The sequence below is a fragment of the Citrus clementina genome, unplaced genomic scaffold (assembly GCF_000493195.1).
Source record: "Citrus clementina cultivar Clemenules unplaced genomic scaffold, Citrus_clementina_v1.0 scaffold_9, whole genome shotgun sequence".
In the NCBI taxonomy this organism is placed as follows: Eukaryota; Viridiplantae; Streptophyta; class Magnoliopsida; order Sapindales; family Rutaceae; genus Citrus; species Citrus x clementina.
Window position 1 is genome coordinate 365931 of NW_006261964.1, and position 16888 is coordinate 382818.

The 16888-nt window shown below is 36.6% G+C and overlaps 2 protein-coding genes across 3 annotated transcripts; both read left to right on the forward strand.

The window, feature by feature from the left end:
• The first annotated feature begins 2891 nt into the window (after positions 1–2891).
• On the forward strand, positions 2892–10251 carry LOC18031772 (DEAD-box ATP-dependent RNA helicase 46). Its single transcript, XM_006419215.2, has 8 exons — positions 2892–3133; positions 3665–4859; positions 5352–5552; positions 6458–6526; positions 7078–7347; positions 7454–7804; positions 8399–8676; positions 8825–10251. The coding sequence occupies exons 2-8, from the start codon at positions 3678–3680 to the stop codon at positions 9924–9926; spliced, it is 3453 nt and encodes a 1150-aa protein (XP_006419278.1). The 5' UTR covers positions 2892–3133; positions 3665–3677; the 3' UTR covers positions 9927–10251.
• A 1995-nt stretch (positions 10252–12246) lies between these two features.
• On the forward strand, positions 12247–16698 carry LOC18031819 (YTH domain-containing family protein 2). Of its 2 annotated transcripts, XM_024178803.1 has the most exons (9): positions 12247–12617; positions 12893–12959; positions 13060–13207; positions 13295–13368; positions 13503–13985; positions 14292–14843; positions 14998–15210; positions 15725–16286; positions 16373–16696. In XM_024178803.1, exons 2-9 carry the CDS (start codon positions 12912–12914, stop codon positions 16378–16380), a joined length of 2088 nt encoding a protein of 695 aa, XP_024034571.1. In that variant the 5' UTR covers positions 12247–12617; positions 12893–12911; the 3' UTR covers positions 16381–16696. The 2 variants fall into 2 exon arrangements, with proteins under 2 accessions (XP_024034571.1, XP_006419280.1); XM_006419217.2 differs by having other exon boundaries at positions 12248–12617; positions 15725–16698.
• The last annotated feature ends 190 nt before the right edge of the window (positions 16699–16888 follow it).

Consider the following 16888-nt stretch of genomic DNA (forward strand, 5'->3'; position numbering starts at 1 on the left):
GGATCAATATTGCATATTTTTGCATTTGCAGTTTTAAAATATAACCAAGGTCCTTTCCCTCACTTCAGGGTAACCCGGAAGAAGAAGTTTTACAATTTGAAATTCAGTAACATCACGTCGTTTTTGTATTTAATTTTACACGATGAGAAATTTTCTTCTTATTCGCAGTCTTATTTAATATTAAGGTTTTCTAATTTTTAAGTTATAGTTACTATAAAAAAATATAATTATAAAATAAAAATAAATAGTATGTAGTAAATATAATTTTAAATAATAATTTTGATAAAATTAATAAAGATATAATAGATTTTTCATTATAAAAGTATAAAATCAAATCAACTTATCTTCCAACCTATAACAATTAATATTTATCAAACATTTAATATTGTCACTTTTAGGCTATGGCTATGCAATCTTAATTCTAAACAAGCCTTATTTTGACGAGCAGTTGGTCCCTATGACAAGTCAGTTATATTTTCTTTGTTTGAAACGAAGAGTTGTTTAATATAAGATGACGAGTAGCTTAACTTTATATTAATAGATGACGAGTTGTGGATTTTTGTCTATCTACATTTGTTAACTCCAACTCCATAGTTCCATGTTATTTACAATTTGTGTTATAGTTTACGTAAATAAGATTTGAGGTCAAAACTATATTCCATCGGTTGGAATGGAAGGTACCTCTTGTTTTATTCTTAAAAATAATAGTCATTGGATTGAAGAGTAGTGAAATTCAACGGCTAATAAAAAGATATACAATGAAAGAGGATGCATGGTCTGGTCGGTAAAAACAATCTCAATTTACCGAACAATGTATAAGTGGAAATTACAAAAAAATTGTAAATATTTTTATTCCAAAATTAACCCTATCATATTTTACCCAAAACCAAACTCTTTGCTTCAATCGAAATCGCTACATCTCTCTCGACTGCAGAGAACGATTTGAGCTTCCATTACCCCAACTGCTTAGCACCATTACCTATGTCGGCTAAATGAAGTGAGTTAATGGGGAATAATGAGGTTGTTGCTGCAGCCAAAGCTGTTGGAAGAGCTATTTGTAAACTAGAGAAAGGACGCTAACAGGGGCTGAGAAGTCGGTGGCCAATCTTATGGAAATAATTAAAGTGTTGTGTCGTTTAGTTTCGATTGGTGGCTAGCCAAAATTTCATGTCTATGATACAGATTTTTGGTGGGGCAAACCGGAAAAGAGTGAGGTGGATGACATTGGGTATGGATCATTCTCTCTTAATAAATGTAGAGATGAAGAAGGTGGGATTGAAATTGGCTTAGTATTTGGTCGACACGGAGTGGACTTCTTCAATGCCATTATTGAGCAAGTAAGGGTTGAATATTCAATTGAAACGGTTGCCAATTGAACTCAAATTGTTCTCTCCTGTTTCTTAAATTTTTCTTACAACCTTGATCTACTCCCCATGGGAGCGCTCTGAAATGATTGCCAATTTAAATTAAATTTGATGCCACCAAACTGGAGTAGTTAGATTAAAGACCCGTTTGGGATTGTTTTTGAAAAGGTTAAAAGTGATTTTAAAAATTTAATAGCTAATTTTAGCGTTTGGTAAGAAAAAATCAAAATAACTTTTGCTAAAATCAATTATTCTTACAGCTGATTTTGAAAAACAGAGAAGGATTAGCTTTTTAAATTCTGATTTTAAAAATTAATTTTATTTTTTAATATAATTTCATCAATACCCTTATAATTATTATCTAAACCCGAAATAACTTTTCAAATATCCAAAGGTCATAACACTGGACAACAGAATAAGGGATACCTTCCATCGGTTGGAATGCAGTTGATCCTCGTCTTTATACGACTTTGCCACTATAATTAAGCACACTATTTATTTATGATTAAAGAGTAATAACATACCTACTAATTCATGAAAAAAAAAAATAGAACAACCGTAACTACTAGTTCGAGATATAAAAATTGTTTTCTACTGGGGTGATACCAATCAAATAGTATTTATATCAATTAAAATTGACTAAAAAGTGAAGTTATTAGTCATACTCATAATTATTCATTTGACTGGGTGCTTAGGGATTTCATGTCACACATGGTGTTAGCAAAATATTTGTCTTCTCTCTTTATAAGTTTAGTATCATTATTTTTTATGTGAGGATTAGCTAATACCGGCGTATGAATAATGAATGACGAAATAATGTTCAATTATCACATTAGTTCATATTAAAATGGATTAATATCACTAATATTTCATCAAATTATAATTACAGCGTACCATGTACATTGTACAATATTAAAATGTCACTCAATTTGTACTTCATGCTTTCAGATACACATAATTATCTAATTTATGTTAAATTGTAACTACATCAAAGGTTTTACTCAAGATATTTAGATTATCTCATAAAAAAAAGAAGATATTTCATAAAAAAACTCTTCTAATTTAATTTTTCAAATACGTATTTATTTGTTTATGTAGTAAATAAAAGAGTGAAAAAATAAATCATCACTCTAAAAACTATTCAAATAAAAATAAGTTTATATTTATTTTAACCAAATATTTTTCTTCACTAAAATAATAGTAATTGTAACGCTTCTCTTTTCAAAAATAATGAGATAAAAATAATATAATAATAAATTAAAGACTCAAAAAATTTATTATTTACAATTCTTCAAATGAGATAACACTTTTCTCTTCTATAACCTTAATTAAAAATTCTCTAAATATATCTATTGCTTTTACACACCCACTCATTTTCCACTACTCCCAACCACAGATACCTGACAGTCAATCTCAACCGTCCGATCAGATCACATCAGTAAGAATTGATCAGATTCCTCTGTTCAGTACTGCTTAAAGCGCGAAATACAGCACGACATGATCACTACGTTATTAACTGCAGGTACATTATGAAAACTGGACTGGCTGTACACGTGATAATTATCTCCTGAACCCTAACAAAACTGCCAATAAAATTTGCTTGTAAGCTCTCAATTATTCCTCCGAAAATAATTTTTTCGTTCTAGTCGGTTAAAAGGACTAGAAAAATAAGTCTTCGGTTTTAGGGTTTTCTATTTTCAAAATTTGGTTTGTACGTCATCTACATTTGGAGGGTAATCAATTAATTTGAAGCTTGATTTCTTAAAGAGGTATGTACGAAATCTTACAAATTTTTCTTTAATTTTATTATTAATATTTAACATCGCTAATGTGATTATTTATTTTTCGGTTTTATATGAAGAGTTATATCTTGTGTTGGTTAATCAATTTTTTTGAAACGTGACTAGGGTTTCATTAAGTTATAAATTATGAGAATTCATTGTTTGCTCATGCGACAACTTTACGTGGTGTGCGATTTGGGACTAAAATGGCTTCAAATATATTTGGATTTCATCAATCTAGTTATGTGGATAATTTTTCAATTTGTGCAGCTGAAACTTTATGCTTATATAATATCATCTTGATTGGATAGATGAGAAATTTCGTCCGGATTTTGCATAAATGAGCTATTGAATGCTTATTTTTTGCTAGCTGGTTCTTGGTCGAATTGGAGATTATTTTTTCTTGTCTTTTGAAGAATGTTTGCTCCTTTTCTAGAAGAGATATAATAAGGATGTCTAGTGTTTATGTTTTTATTTTTCTTGATGTTGTTAAATGAGGGGATTCTTTCACTGATGTAGGCAAAGATTGTGAATGGCAACAGCAGAAGCTACTACTGCTTCTCTTGGCCCACGGTATGCTCCAGATGATCCCACTCTTCCAAAACCTTGGAAGGGATTGATTGATGGAAGCACAGGTCTACTATATTATTGGAATCCGGAAACTAACGTCACTCAGTATGAGAAACCAGCTGCTTTGCCTCCTCCACTGCCGCCTGGGCCACCTCCTGCAGGTTCTACCCCTAAACTGGCTCCAATACCAGTGGCACATTCTATGCAACCAAATGGTATGATGATTAAGCAGCAGATGACACAAGCCACACCGCAAGAGGTTCAACAAGTGAGCCAGTTGCCTCAACAGCTTGGATCAATGGCAGCACAGGTTTCTGACCAGCACGATCCACAGCAACAAGGTTCACAGCTAGGCCAGTCCATGCAACATCCAGGGCAGTTTGCACCACAAATGATGCAGTATCCTGTTCAGGAAATGCCTCAACATCCAGGTCAGCATTGGCTACAGCAACCAGGACAACAAATGCAACAACAGGCTGTTCAGCAGATGTCACAGCAGTCTGGGCAGCAATCAGCGCTGCATGAGAACTCACAGACGGCACAGCCTCAAGGACATCAATATCCACATCAGCAGTTGCAGTACACGGCTTATCAGCAAGGTATTCCTCCGCAAGGGAAACAAAGTTCACATCAGCAGACACAAGTTGGAGCACAGGGAAAGCAGTTTGGCGGTCAACAAGATTACAATAAGGCTGCAATCACAAAGAGGGAGGAAGCTGAGTTTCCACCAGGAAATCAAACAGGGTTTTCCCCATCTAATTTCCAACAGACTGGTGCTTCATCTTCTCAAAACCTCCCTGGCGGAACCAATTCAATGAAGACAGGTGCACATTTGGGTCATGTTCAGCAGTTTGGTGGTTCTTCAGTCACTTTGCAACAGCCTAATCCCATGGTTCAACTGCAGCAGACTGGGACTGATATGGCTCACCATCAGCATGGTCCTAGGTTTGAGAATCAAATGGGTCCACAAATGATGCACAATAACCCGCCCAATCTACCGCCTTTTGGATTAGGTAGGGGTTACGAGGATAACGTACATTGTAGAACTGGAAACGATTACTATTTTAATGGTAACAAGGATGGACCAGTCATGGGTCCGCAGCAGCCCAAGCTTGCAGCCTTGCCCATGGGGAGAAATCCACAGGTATAATGGTGATTTTAATTTTTTAAAACGATTTTTTATAATTCATCTAATGAGTTCAATTTTTAATATTTGTGGCCTAATTCTTAGGAATTTTATCTGATTGATAAGCAATGGAACACCTATGTTGAGTCAGGCTTAGAAGGTAGACTTATACATATACACATGCAGTGAGAAGGCATGATGTCATCTAAGTACTAGTTTGTTAGTATATGCAAAATGATGGCCTTGTCTTCTTTGACACTTGGGGAAGGAAGTCTTTTTTCTGCAGCACTATTTGTTTTTCTATTATTTAGTGATACACAACTCAAATCTCTGTGTGTGTGTATTGCTTCTATTTTATTCATTTTTATACTTTTGCTGTATTTTTTGTTTAGTTCTTTGTCGTGAAAGTGACATTGCTTTGTTCCACATGTTGTGTTAGTTACTACCAATTTAATTATTTGCAAAAGTCTCCTATGATTTATTTTCAAATTTGTTTCTCCTCCTTTTCAGGAGACAAGGATGGGTGGTGCTGCTCCTGGTCAAGCTACTGGTTTGAATGCTGTAGCCGGGCATGCCATGCATGGTATGTACAGTCATGCAGGTTCTTTTCCAAATAATGCTATGATGCGGCCAACCTTCATGGGATCACCTGGTGTCACTGATCTGTCACCTGCTGAAGTCTACCGCCAACGACACGAAGTATCTGCCACGGTCTGTACTCTTAAAATCTTTCACATTCCTAAGGACATAAAACCTAATCATACAATTATTTTATTAAATTAATTATATGAAGCATGTAGGGAATTTATTTTAGTAAATTAACTTAAAATCTTTCACTTGGGGAATAATTAAGTTATTTGCAACTTCTTTGTAATTTAAGTAGTTGATGATGCTAATTTAAAATTTTATTGAGTGAAACTAATTTGCGGAATGCATGTAAAAAATGAGATTTTTATCACATGAAAGACAAGAAATTTAATTGTCATGTGGTTGTGGATGAATGCCATGTTTTGGTATGAACTTGTATCTAACATCCAACTCCAAACCAATGTTATATGGGTGAGTTAGAATATTTGTGAGAAACTTTTAGAACCGGAAACCTACAAGTTTAAGCATGCATAATTGTTTCCGGAAACACAACTATAAGGCACATACCCTAAAAAGGGAAAAGAATTGGTGGAGATGATGTTATATGGACTCATTTAATGTAATGTTGGATGAATTAGAGAGAGAAGATGGGGTTGTTGGATATGCAATCACAACCTTGGGAAGATAAGATTGGTGGACTGCATGCATAAGTATCATATTGAGCTTGTAGATGTTGGAATATTGAGATCAGTATTTGCTAATAAAGCTGCATTTATGATAAGAGTTCTCTAGTGGTAATAATCTTTTGCTGTCAAGGGGCAGACAGTTATTTAATTTATTTTTTATTTGTTGAATATTTTTTATGTTTTCATAGATACTTTTTTCCATAAACTTACAATAGCTTAATTAAGAAAACAAATAATATGCCTGTGCTAGTGGTGTTGTCTGCAGTGTGCTGTTGCTTTTATTTTCAGGTCATTGGGCATTGTGGAATATTTTATGACACCGATTTTTATTGAATTGTATAGGGTGACAATGTTCCGACGCCGTTCATGACATTTGAATCCAGTGGCTTTCCCCCAGAGATTTTGAGAGAGGCAAGTTTTACATGTGGTGTGATTAAATCCTTAGTGTTGTAGGAGTACTAGCCAAAAATGAGATCTGCTTGAAATCTTCGTGGTCTTATTATTGTTTTAAACTTATTAATGCTCACTTGTCGCAGGTGCGATATCTGCTCCGGAGGAGGAGCATATGTCGTACGCTGCACTGCTATTGGCACACTTACACATGCAGCAACTATTCTGATTTTTGGAGGCTGCAAAATGGACTGTTGGGGCCTTTCTTGGGCATCTTCTAAAAGGGTGGTTGGCCCTTCGTCCAAATCACACCTGATGTGACTGGGATTTCTTGCTTATTGGCTCTGCCTCTTATGTCTTTATTGCCCTCTTTAGTTGCCTCGAGTTGCTTCTGTAAGCAACCGTACACCCATGGATTTTTAACTTTTTTTTCTCTATCATGAAACATAAGTTGGATTTGCTTTTCTTCGCTCTTTCTTTCTAACATAGATGCATTAGATTTAGAGTGCTTATTTTGTTCCTTTTTTATTGGTTTGAGCTCAGTTGCTATGTTATTATTTTTATCTTTTCAGATGCATTCTGCTGGATTTTCATCCCCTACTCCAATCCAGGCACAAACGTGGCCTATTGCCCTGCAGGGTAGGGACATAGTGGCAATTGCCAAAACAGGTTCTGGTAAAACATTGGGCTACTTGATCCCCGCCTTCATTCTTTTACGACAGCTTCATAATAACCCTAGAAATGGCCCAACGGTGTTGGTTCTAGCTCCAACGAGGGAGTTAGCCACACAAATACAAGATGAGGCCAACAAGTTTGGGAGATCTTCAAGGTTATCTTGCACGGTGGGTGTTATATATGCTCATTTATCATATATATTAAACTAACAAAAGGATTGATCTCCTGCTTTAAAATATTCTTTTGTCATTTAACTCCAATCCTTTGCCACAGTGCTTGTATGGTGGAGCTCCGAAGGGCCCTCAGTTGAGAGAATTGGATCAAGGAGCTGATATCGTTGTGGCCACTCCTGGTCGACTTAATGACATTCTTGAAATGAAGAAAATTGATTTTGGACAAGTATCATTGCTTGTGCTTGATGAGGCAGATCGAATGCTAGACATGGGCTTCGAACCACAAATCCGCAAGATTGTTAATGAGATGCCTCCACACAGACAGACTCTTATGTATACAGCAACGTGGCCCAAGGATGTTAGGAAAATAGCCAGTGATCTACTTGTCAACCCTGTCCAGGTGAACATTGGCAATGTTGATGAGCTTGCTGCAAACAAGGCTATCACACAGGTCATTATGAGTTCATTTGCTGTTACTGTATAATGTTAATTATTATGTCAGGTTTTAAAATAAATTTTGATATGAAAAATATAATGCAATATATATGTTGATAATTACATTATATGCATCATGTCTTTCGTACTGAGAGTTTTCTCGGTTTGCAGTTAAGTAAAGAGCTTTTCATTGACTTGGGAAACTGTTTTTTATTTCGAACAAATGTTGGCACTTTATACTGTTGGTTAATAAATGACATTAAGGATCCTAGTCTGGAGCCATGGAACTCTTGTAGTACCAAGATGTGATTAGCTTAAGTTTATTGGTTAACATATTACTTTAAGGATCCCAGTCTGGACCTATGGAACTCTTTAAGGTATAAGATTTGATTAACTTAAGCTTAACCTCTTTGAAGTTCTGCTAACAAGCTCGTGACTTTTCTGATAGGTTAGTTTTTAACTGAAGTTCAGTCTTCCATTTATTTTGGAACTTTCCTTACATTGAATATTTGTGTCAATGTACTGGGTTTCCCTAGCATTTATTATGAAGCCCTTTTGTCCTTGTTAGATAATAACCTTTTTCTTTGAATTTCTTCTTTTTAACTTGCAGCATGTTGAAGTAGTTCCACAAATGGAGAAGGAGAGGCGATTGCAGCAGATACTTAGAGCCCAAGAACGAGGTTCAAGGGTTATTATATTCTGTTCTACAAAGAGGTTGTGTGACCAACTTGCACGTAGCATTGGACGCAACTTTGGAGCAATTGCAATCCATGGAGACAAGTCACAAGGTGAGAGAGACTGGGTTTTAAATCAGTTCCGGAGTGGAAAGTCCCCAATATTAGTTGCCACTGATGTAGCTGCTCGGGGGCTTGACATTAAAGATATAAGGTAAGATGTCTTTTACTTCTATTTATGAAGCATTTGTGGGTTTGTAAGTTGTAGGTTAGTGAGGCTGCATTTCAGTTGACTGATGTGTGTCACCTTTTTATTTAAAATAAAATTTATATTACATCATCTTGAGCTTTTCATGTTGTAGGGTAGTGATCAACTACGATTTTCCTAATGGGGTTGAAGATTATGTCCATCGAATTGGAAGAACTGGGAGGGCTGGTGCAACTGGAGTGGCGCACACCTTTTTTTCTGAGCAGGACTCAAAATATGCAGCTGATTTGGTTAAGGTTCTGGAGGGGGCTAACCAGCACGTTCCCCCAGAAGTGCGAGATATGGCTTTGCGTTGTGGGCCTGGTTTTGGTAAGGATCGAGGTGGTGTGAGCCGTTTCAATGCTGGTGGTGGTGGTGGGCATTGGGATTCTGGGGGCCGTGGTGGCATGAGAGATGGTGGGTTTGGTGGCCGTGCCAACACGAGGGATGGGGGCTTTGGCGGTCGTGGTAGCGTGAGGGATGGTGGCTTTGGGGGATGTGGTGGCATGAGGGATGGTGGCTTTGGTGGACGTGGTGGCATGAGGGATGGTGGCTTTGGTGGATATGAAGGGAGAAGTGGCATGTTTTCTGGTCGTGGAAACAGGGGACGTGGATTTGGTGGTCCTGCTGGCGGTAATGTTGGGTGGGGAAGGAATGACCGTGGTCCGCATGATCGGTACAATAATATGGATGGTCGTGGACGTGGTCGTGGACGAGGTCGATTTGATAACAGAAGGGATATTGCTGATAGGAGCAGCAGGGGCAGAAGTCGTAGTCGTAGTCCAGATAGGGTTCGTACATGGGGTTACAGCAGCAGGAGCAGAAGCAGAAGCAGGAGCAGTAGGAGCAGCAGCAGTAGCTGGAGTAGGAGTAGGAGTTGGTCCCGTGGCCACAGTCGCAGCCCCAGCCCTAGTCATAACCGCAGCCACAGTCGGAGTCGCAGCCGCAGCCGCAGCCGCAGCCGCAGCCGCAGCTATGACAGATATGAGAGGCCACTTGACCGGAAGGATCGTAGAGTTTCAGGATTTGATGTCCTTCCTGAATCACAGACATCTAGCATGGTTCCAGCAGCTCCTATGTCCCCAGGTTTGCGGGGTGGTGTGTTACCAGCAACTGGGCCGACAGTGTTGTTACAGCTGGTTGATAGTTCTGTGACTGAGCCTGTGCTTCCTGGTAAAGGAGCAGATCCAGACCATCAATCTGTGACAGAACTGTAAATGGTTAGACATCAAATTGATTCTTTAATGTGATGCCTATCTTCTGTTTGTTCAATGGGTTGTGGGGGTTCTAGTTGGTGACATTGAGATTAGATTTCTTTGGCGAAATCATATATTTGTATCGGTCATGATAAGCTAAGCAATCTGCTTAGCTGCTGCTTGCAGAGCAATTGTTATTTTAGGATAATTCACCCTTGATTGAGGCTGTTCTAGGGTAGCTCAAACTTCTTTCTTTCTTGCTTTTTGCCTGTACCGTTAGTTGACCATTATATTCATCTCGGCCATCCCCATGGAATTATTCAATGTGTTTTCGTTTACCCAACTATATCATGAAATCATCTTTTTCTCATGATTATAAAGATTGAAAATTTATGCCGCTTAAGTTGTTTTCATCCACTAGAAAAGCGTACGCTTGATGGGAAGTGTGTCTGAATCATAACCTGTATGGCTTTTTCTTGTTTGATGGTGGATTAGTCCTAAACATTTCCATTTTTCACTTGGAGAGGCCTGTCCTATGATGATGGTGGATTAGTCCTAACCATTTCCATTTTTCGCTTGGAGAGGCCTGTACCATGATGAACTTGGAGTGAAAAGAAAGGTATTCTGGTTCGGTGCTTGATAATAAGCCTAGAGACGAGAGGGTATCTTGTTTTTTCACCAAACAAGCCTTGGAAATTCCTAGAATCTCACACCATTCTCCTTTCAACCCATTTTTCCACCTAAAGCATCAAAAGTGAACCAAGTAATGAAGCTTCCAGCTTGTTTCAATCATGAGTCATAATGTAACGTTGAGAAAGATTGCTTTGCATTTGATAATAGCACAGGCATTTTAAAAGGCCCCATCAGCAAATAATTTCATAAGGGGCCGGAGCAAATTCAAATGGTTGTTTTTCTGGATGTTACCCCATTTATCTGGCGATATTTTCATTGATCAAAAGATTAGAAAAAGAAATTTCAAAAAGTTGTTAGATTGATATGCGCGATCTTTTTAATGTAAATAAAACGAATAATACAATATGTACAGACATTTACGTGTACAGTTGTAATATATGAAATTTTAAATAATAAAAATAAATTATGTGGTGATGATTTTGTAGTTGCTATATTTTTGGATAGAAAATCTCAAAGTTATAAAGGTGACATACTTTTGAAAGTTGGACGACTTTGACTTTGTTCATTGACTGAGATAGAGAGAGGAGAAGATTTCTTGCCGGGAAAGTAAAGGGGGAAAATGCAACAAAATTTTTGTTAGTTGGAAGTACGGAAATACCCCTTGGAAGGTCGGTTGCAATGTTGCATTCTCAGGGATGGAATTGCTTATTTTCCCATCGGTATTTTGCTTATTTCCCCGCCCTTCTCCTTCCTAGACAAAATTGCTTTAGGGAATCCTCGTCCCTTTTCCGAATAATAATAGGAGATCCCCGAAAAACCTTGATTCCCGAATAATTAATGCATTTTTAGTTTTCGATTTTAATTTTTTTATATTAAATTTTTTAATAAAAATAAAGTTTGATTATATATTTTACATTAATATTAATCAATTACAAAATACAAATCACTGTAGTAATTATCTTCATCAATTTTCATAATCCTACAATAAAAAAAAATACTTTTATATCAACAATGAAATAAATGAAATGGATATAAATATTTAATAAATATTTCTAATAACTATATTTATCTCTTGTGTCTTCTACTCCTCTTGTTCTTCCTCGAGAAATGTGACAAATTGAGAGATAATTTCAAGTTTCAAATTTAAAACAATAAAAATAATATTAGTGTAACTTATTAGTGAAAATATTAATAATTATATAATATAATTACAATGTAAAATAAATTTGTATTGTTATTTTAAGCTCGTACCCAACTTTGACAATATATTAAAGCCTTCAATGTGCTTGAATAAAGCCTGTTACGGTACTCTGCCACTGGTGTTACAAGCTTATTTGGAAACAACCGTTGTAATTAAAATTACCAAAATATCTCTAACAATTCGTGCTAATATAATATATCTATGGACATTTGTTTTCCACCAACTCAAAATATAAAAATTTTTCATTTGTGATATAACTTTCTCATTAAAATATGAATCTAGTCAATTAGGCCCAAAAGTTTAATGATATAATAATTTTGATATTTGTTATTTATACTAATATTTAATATTTTATTACTTATTTACTAATAATTTTAAAAAATTAAATTAAAATTAAAATTAAAATAAGAAAATGGGGAGGGAACGAGGATCCTGTTTCATCCCCATCCCTTACCTAAATAAAAAATTGTGTAAAAAATTATCTCTGTACCCTCTTCGGGAAAATCCCGACATTCTTATCGCCTTGGAGATTTCTGCCTGCATTCTATATCATCTAAAGAAGAACCAGGAGGAAAAGGGGGAAAAAAAACTAAGAACAGCAAGGCCGTTTTCGTCATTTTAGCAAGATTGTAAAACGACGCGTATTGTGACTTGGGGGGATATCATAGCGCGTCTCTTTTGAGTTCGGCTCACACGTAAAACACAAAAGACACAGAAACCATAAACCGCTCAATTCAACTCTCTTTCTTAGGGTTAGGGTTTCACTTTCAACAAAATGTTGCGGGAAACCTCCTCGCTTCTCTTCAAATCGCCCTATTTGTTCTTTCATCAGCTCTCTATCTCGACCATGGCCTAATCTGATCCGTCTCTTTTCAGTGGTATAGTTTTTACTTGGGAGTTTAGTGATGGATGTTTCCATAATTGATACTGAAATTTTGTGAATTTTTTTTTTCAGTTGTGTTGTCTAGTTATTTTGGATTTTTAAGTTAGATGTTTAAGAGTCACCCGCTGGTTATTAATTTATTAAGCTTGATTTTACTCCAATTAATTTTGTAGCCTATTTAAGAATAACTATTATTATTCAGATATTTGTGCTTTTGTGCACTTTAAAACATTCAAAGCTTGTTTTTTAGTAGTTTTTTCTTCTCTGCAGAGGTGGTGGCAGTCCTTGAATGGAAATGTATAATGCGTCTGACAACAGAAATGGTGAAAGTCACTTGGTATTTTCTTAGGAATTTCTGTTTGTTAAATTATGTCTGAATGATTTCTAAAACCTTTGTGGTGTGTTAGAAAGTGCTAACTTTTTTTGTTTGCTTTTAGATTCAAATTAACGAATCATACCCAAGTTTGATGTATCCACTTGTTGAACAATTTGACTTTGACGCTATGTATAACGAAGGAGCCTCTGAGTTTATTGAGCAGGGCTTGTATTATCCTACTGCCACCAATTATGGTTATTATTGTACAGGTATGTTTTGGGTTCAAATATAGTGAACTTGGGGATGTTAATTCTGGCTCTTGTCTGATAATGAATTTATTGATTGAATTTGGTTAGGTTTCGAATCACCCAGCGAATGGGAGGACCATTATAAGATTTTTGGCGTAGATGGTCTTGATTTCCAATATGCGGCAAGTGACTAGCTTTCTTTCTCTCTTCTTCTTGCACTAGCTGTCTCTATCAGTCACATTTTATTATAGAATAGCTTGCTTCTTAATAACTTGTGATATGTAGTTCTTCTTATATGCTTTTTTAACTCTTCCAGGGTGCACAGACTGAAAATTTGCCTTTTGTATATTATACACCTAGCCATGCATATGCACAGTCTCCATACAACCCATACAATCCTTTCATACCTGGTGCCGTAATAGGAGTTGATGGCCCATACGGAGGGGCACAACAGTATTACTCCATTCCCTCTTTCCAGGATACAGTCTCCTCGCCTGCTTGTGGTTCAGTTGTCATCCCTCCAGATATGATATCAAGTAGTTTTCCAGATCCCTTGTTGAACACTGGTGCGTCTATAACTAATAGAGCTGATGGAAGGGGTTTAAAGAATAGTGTTGCATCAGCATCTGCAGCTTACCCTTCAAATCCTTCAAAACCTTCTTTAATTCAAAAACACTCCTTTACCAAGTTCTCTGAAGGACCAAGAGCAAAAGCTAACATTGGACCAAATAACCATTCTGTGATAATTAGAAGTGTTTCTTCTGGTAGTTCGACTGCAGCTCCATCTCTTGTTCTTCAGGTATGCCTTGGTTTATGTAAATAAAGTTAAAACTGCTGTATGTTGCATGTATTCTGGTGACCTTTTCATTTGTAATGATATATGCCTGGCATCAGATAGGTAGATGTTTTATGGAGACGACACCATCCAATGTGATTTCCCTCACCAGTAGTTTATTTAGTTTTAGTTTATGCTGTGTTGTCAATATGTTTTACTATTTGGTCTTAGTTTATGCTTTGTTAAGAAGGTATTATGTTGGTCTGAAAGCAATACTCTTTCTTTCTTATCCAAATTTTGTTCATTTGGATTTTCTTCATGCATTTTTAGGGTCGAACTTCTTCTGGCTCCACTCAACCTCTTGATGACATTTCCAGTGGGAAAGTTCTCCCGCCTCCTAACCAGGTGAAAGCTGTTGTCTCTAATGGTAATGGCTTTTCTGACTTTCAATCAAGTGCACGTGGGCGCTCTGCAGTTGATAAGCTTCTTCCAAAGACTGCTGTTGGCCAACCACTGAGCACTATGGGTAGGAACCCTGATATGTGTATGTTTACTGAACAGAATCGGGGTCCTAGAACCAGCAGGTCAAAAGATCAATTGGCTGTTAAAGCATACACATCTAAAGCTGGTGTTACTGATGCTGAAGGAAACATTATTATATGCACTGAACATTATAACGAGGAAGATTTCCAAGTTGACTACGTTGATGCAAAATTTTTCGTAATTAAATCATATAGCGAGGATGATGTGCACAAGAGCATCAAATATGGTGTCTGGTCATCTACTTCCCATGGAAACAAGAAGCTACAGAGTGCTTATGAAGATGCACAGAAACTAGCTGCAGGGAAACCTGGAGGATGTCCTATCTTCCTGTTCTTTTCTGTGAGTTATCTCTATCATTTGCCTATTAGCTAGCATCAATTTTTACGTTAAAGCCTGTATTGATAATCTGTGATCAGAAATCATTTAAATGAGGTAGTTTTTTCTGCCTCCTTGTGAGTATGCTGATTGCTGATTTGACATAATCTTGATACAGGTTAATGCAAGTAGTCAATTCTGTGGTGTTGCCGAGATGATTGGTCCTGTTGACTTTTACAAGGATATGGATTTTTGGCAGCAAGACAAATGGAGTGGGAGCTTCCCTGTGAAGTGGCACATCATCAAAGATGTGCCAAATACCTCCTTAAGGCACATCATATTACGGAACAATGAGAATAAGCCCGTGACTAATAGCAGAGATACACAAGAGGTATATTTTCTTATCTCCTTTTTTTATCAAATCATTATCACTATAAGAAAATTAGTTAGTCATTGGCCCATCATGCACATGAAACATTGAATAGGCTCTGTAATCTTTATCATTTCCTTAGTTTAAGTGGCTTGTACACCTTCTGGGACTTGGGCATATGACCATGTAAGATATCCCCTATAAATCCAACAAAGTTTATGTAAGATATGACTAGGGTTGCGTTGTGATCTAAGTTTATTGCTTTAAGAGAAGAGAAGTGAAAAAAAGAGAAAAAAGTAATTGCTGGACTGATAGTTACTTTCTAATAAATGATAGATTCTGAAATTTGATGGACTAAATGGCTGGTGCTAGGCATCTGCAGTGGCCCAGCTGGTTGGAGTACCTTTTACTTGAATTTGATGCAAGATGAATCCTATGAATATAACCCTGATCTGAATTTGTATAAGCTTTGTATTGGAATGTGGTTTTAAAGATGTCAATTTCAATTTGTTAATCTTATCATTTTTCTGTGCAGATAATGCATACAGAAGGCCTGGAGATGCTGAAGATATTTAAAAATCATCCTCGGGATACTTCGTTATTTGATGACTTTATGTATTACGAAAAGCGTCAGAAGTTCATGCAGGAAGAGAGAGCCCGCTTAGTATTCAAAAGCTTTCAACGTCCATTTTTTTCACCGGCATTAGGGCTTGCAGATAAGTTAAATCGTGTTGTTCAACTACCTTTGAAGGAAGAAGATAAGATTAACACCACGGAGAAAAGTTCTTCAAACTCTGATATCTCTAATTCAAGTAGTGGGAATGGAAATGCCGATCGAGTTGTAGTTGAAGCAAAAGATGATATTAAATCCACTCTACTTTCTCTAAACCCGAAGCCAGCTGAGTCTAAACCCTTGGCTGAAGCGACTGACATTGCAAATTCTGAAACGGGTAATGTCTTTACGGTGGGATCAATGCCTATCAAACTCAATGGATTATCAGAATCTTCTAGTGTATTAAAAGTTGGTGCAATTCCTCTTGATCCCAAGTCACTACAACTTGACAAAGGAGGTGCTTTTCCTAAAATCTCATCCCAAAATCAATATTAAAAGTTGGTGCAACTCCTCTTGATCCCAAGTCACAACTTGACAAAGGAGGTGCTTTTCCTAAAATCTCATCCCAAAATCAATGATGTAGATGTTCATGTTTTACCTTGAACGACCTTGCAGCTGGACTGTTGTAATTCTGAGTTCATTGCATGATCAACAGGCGCTGTTGAATCCAAAAAAGGGCTTAGAGCCAGCTTTACTGGCCTTTTATACCCGTTATTTTATTTTGTTTACATACTGCCGTCTGAATATTTGTGGTGGGACTGGTTCTGGCTGCTATTAGCAAGTTGATGTGCGGTGTAATTTCTGTTTCTTTTTCTTTTTTCCTTCTTTCTGGTTCTATTTTCCTGTACTTCCAATGCATTAAAGATACGAAAAAAAATTGTCTTTTTCGAGTTTCATTTTGGACTAATGTTGTGTATCTTGATGATTCTATCATCATTTTCGAGTTTCATTTTCGACCAATGTTATGTATCTTGGTGACTTCTATCATCATTTTCGAGTTTCATTTTCGACTAATGTTGTGTATCTTGATGATTCTATCATCATTTTCGAGTTTCATTTTCGACCAATGTTATGTATCTTGGTGAC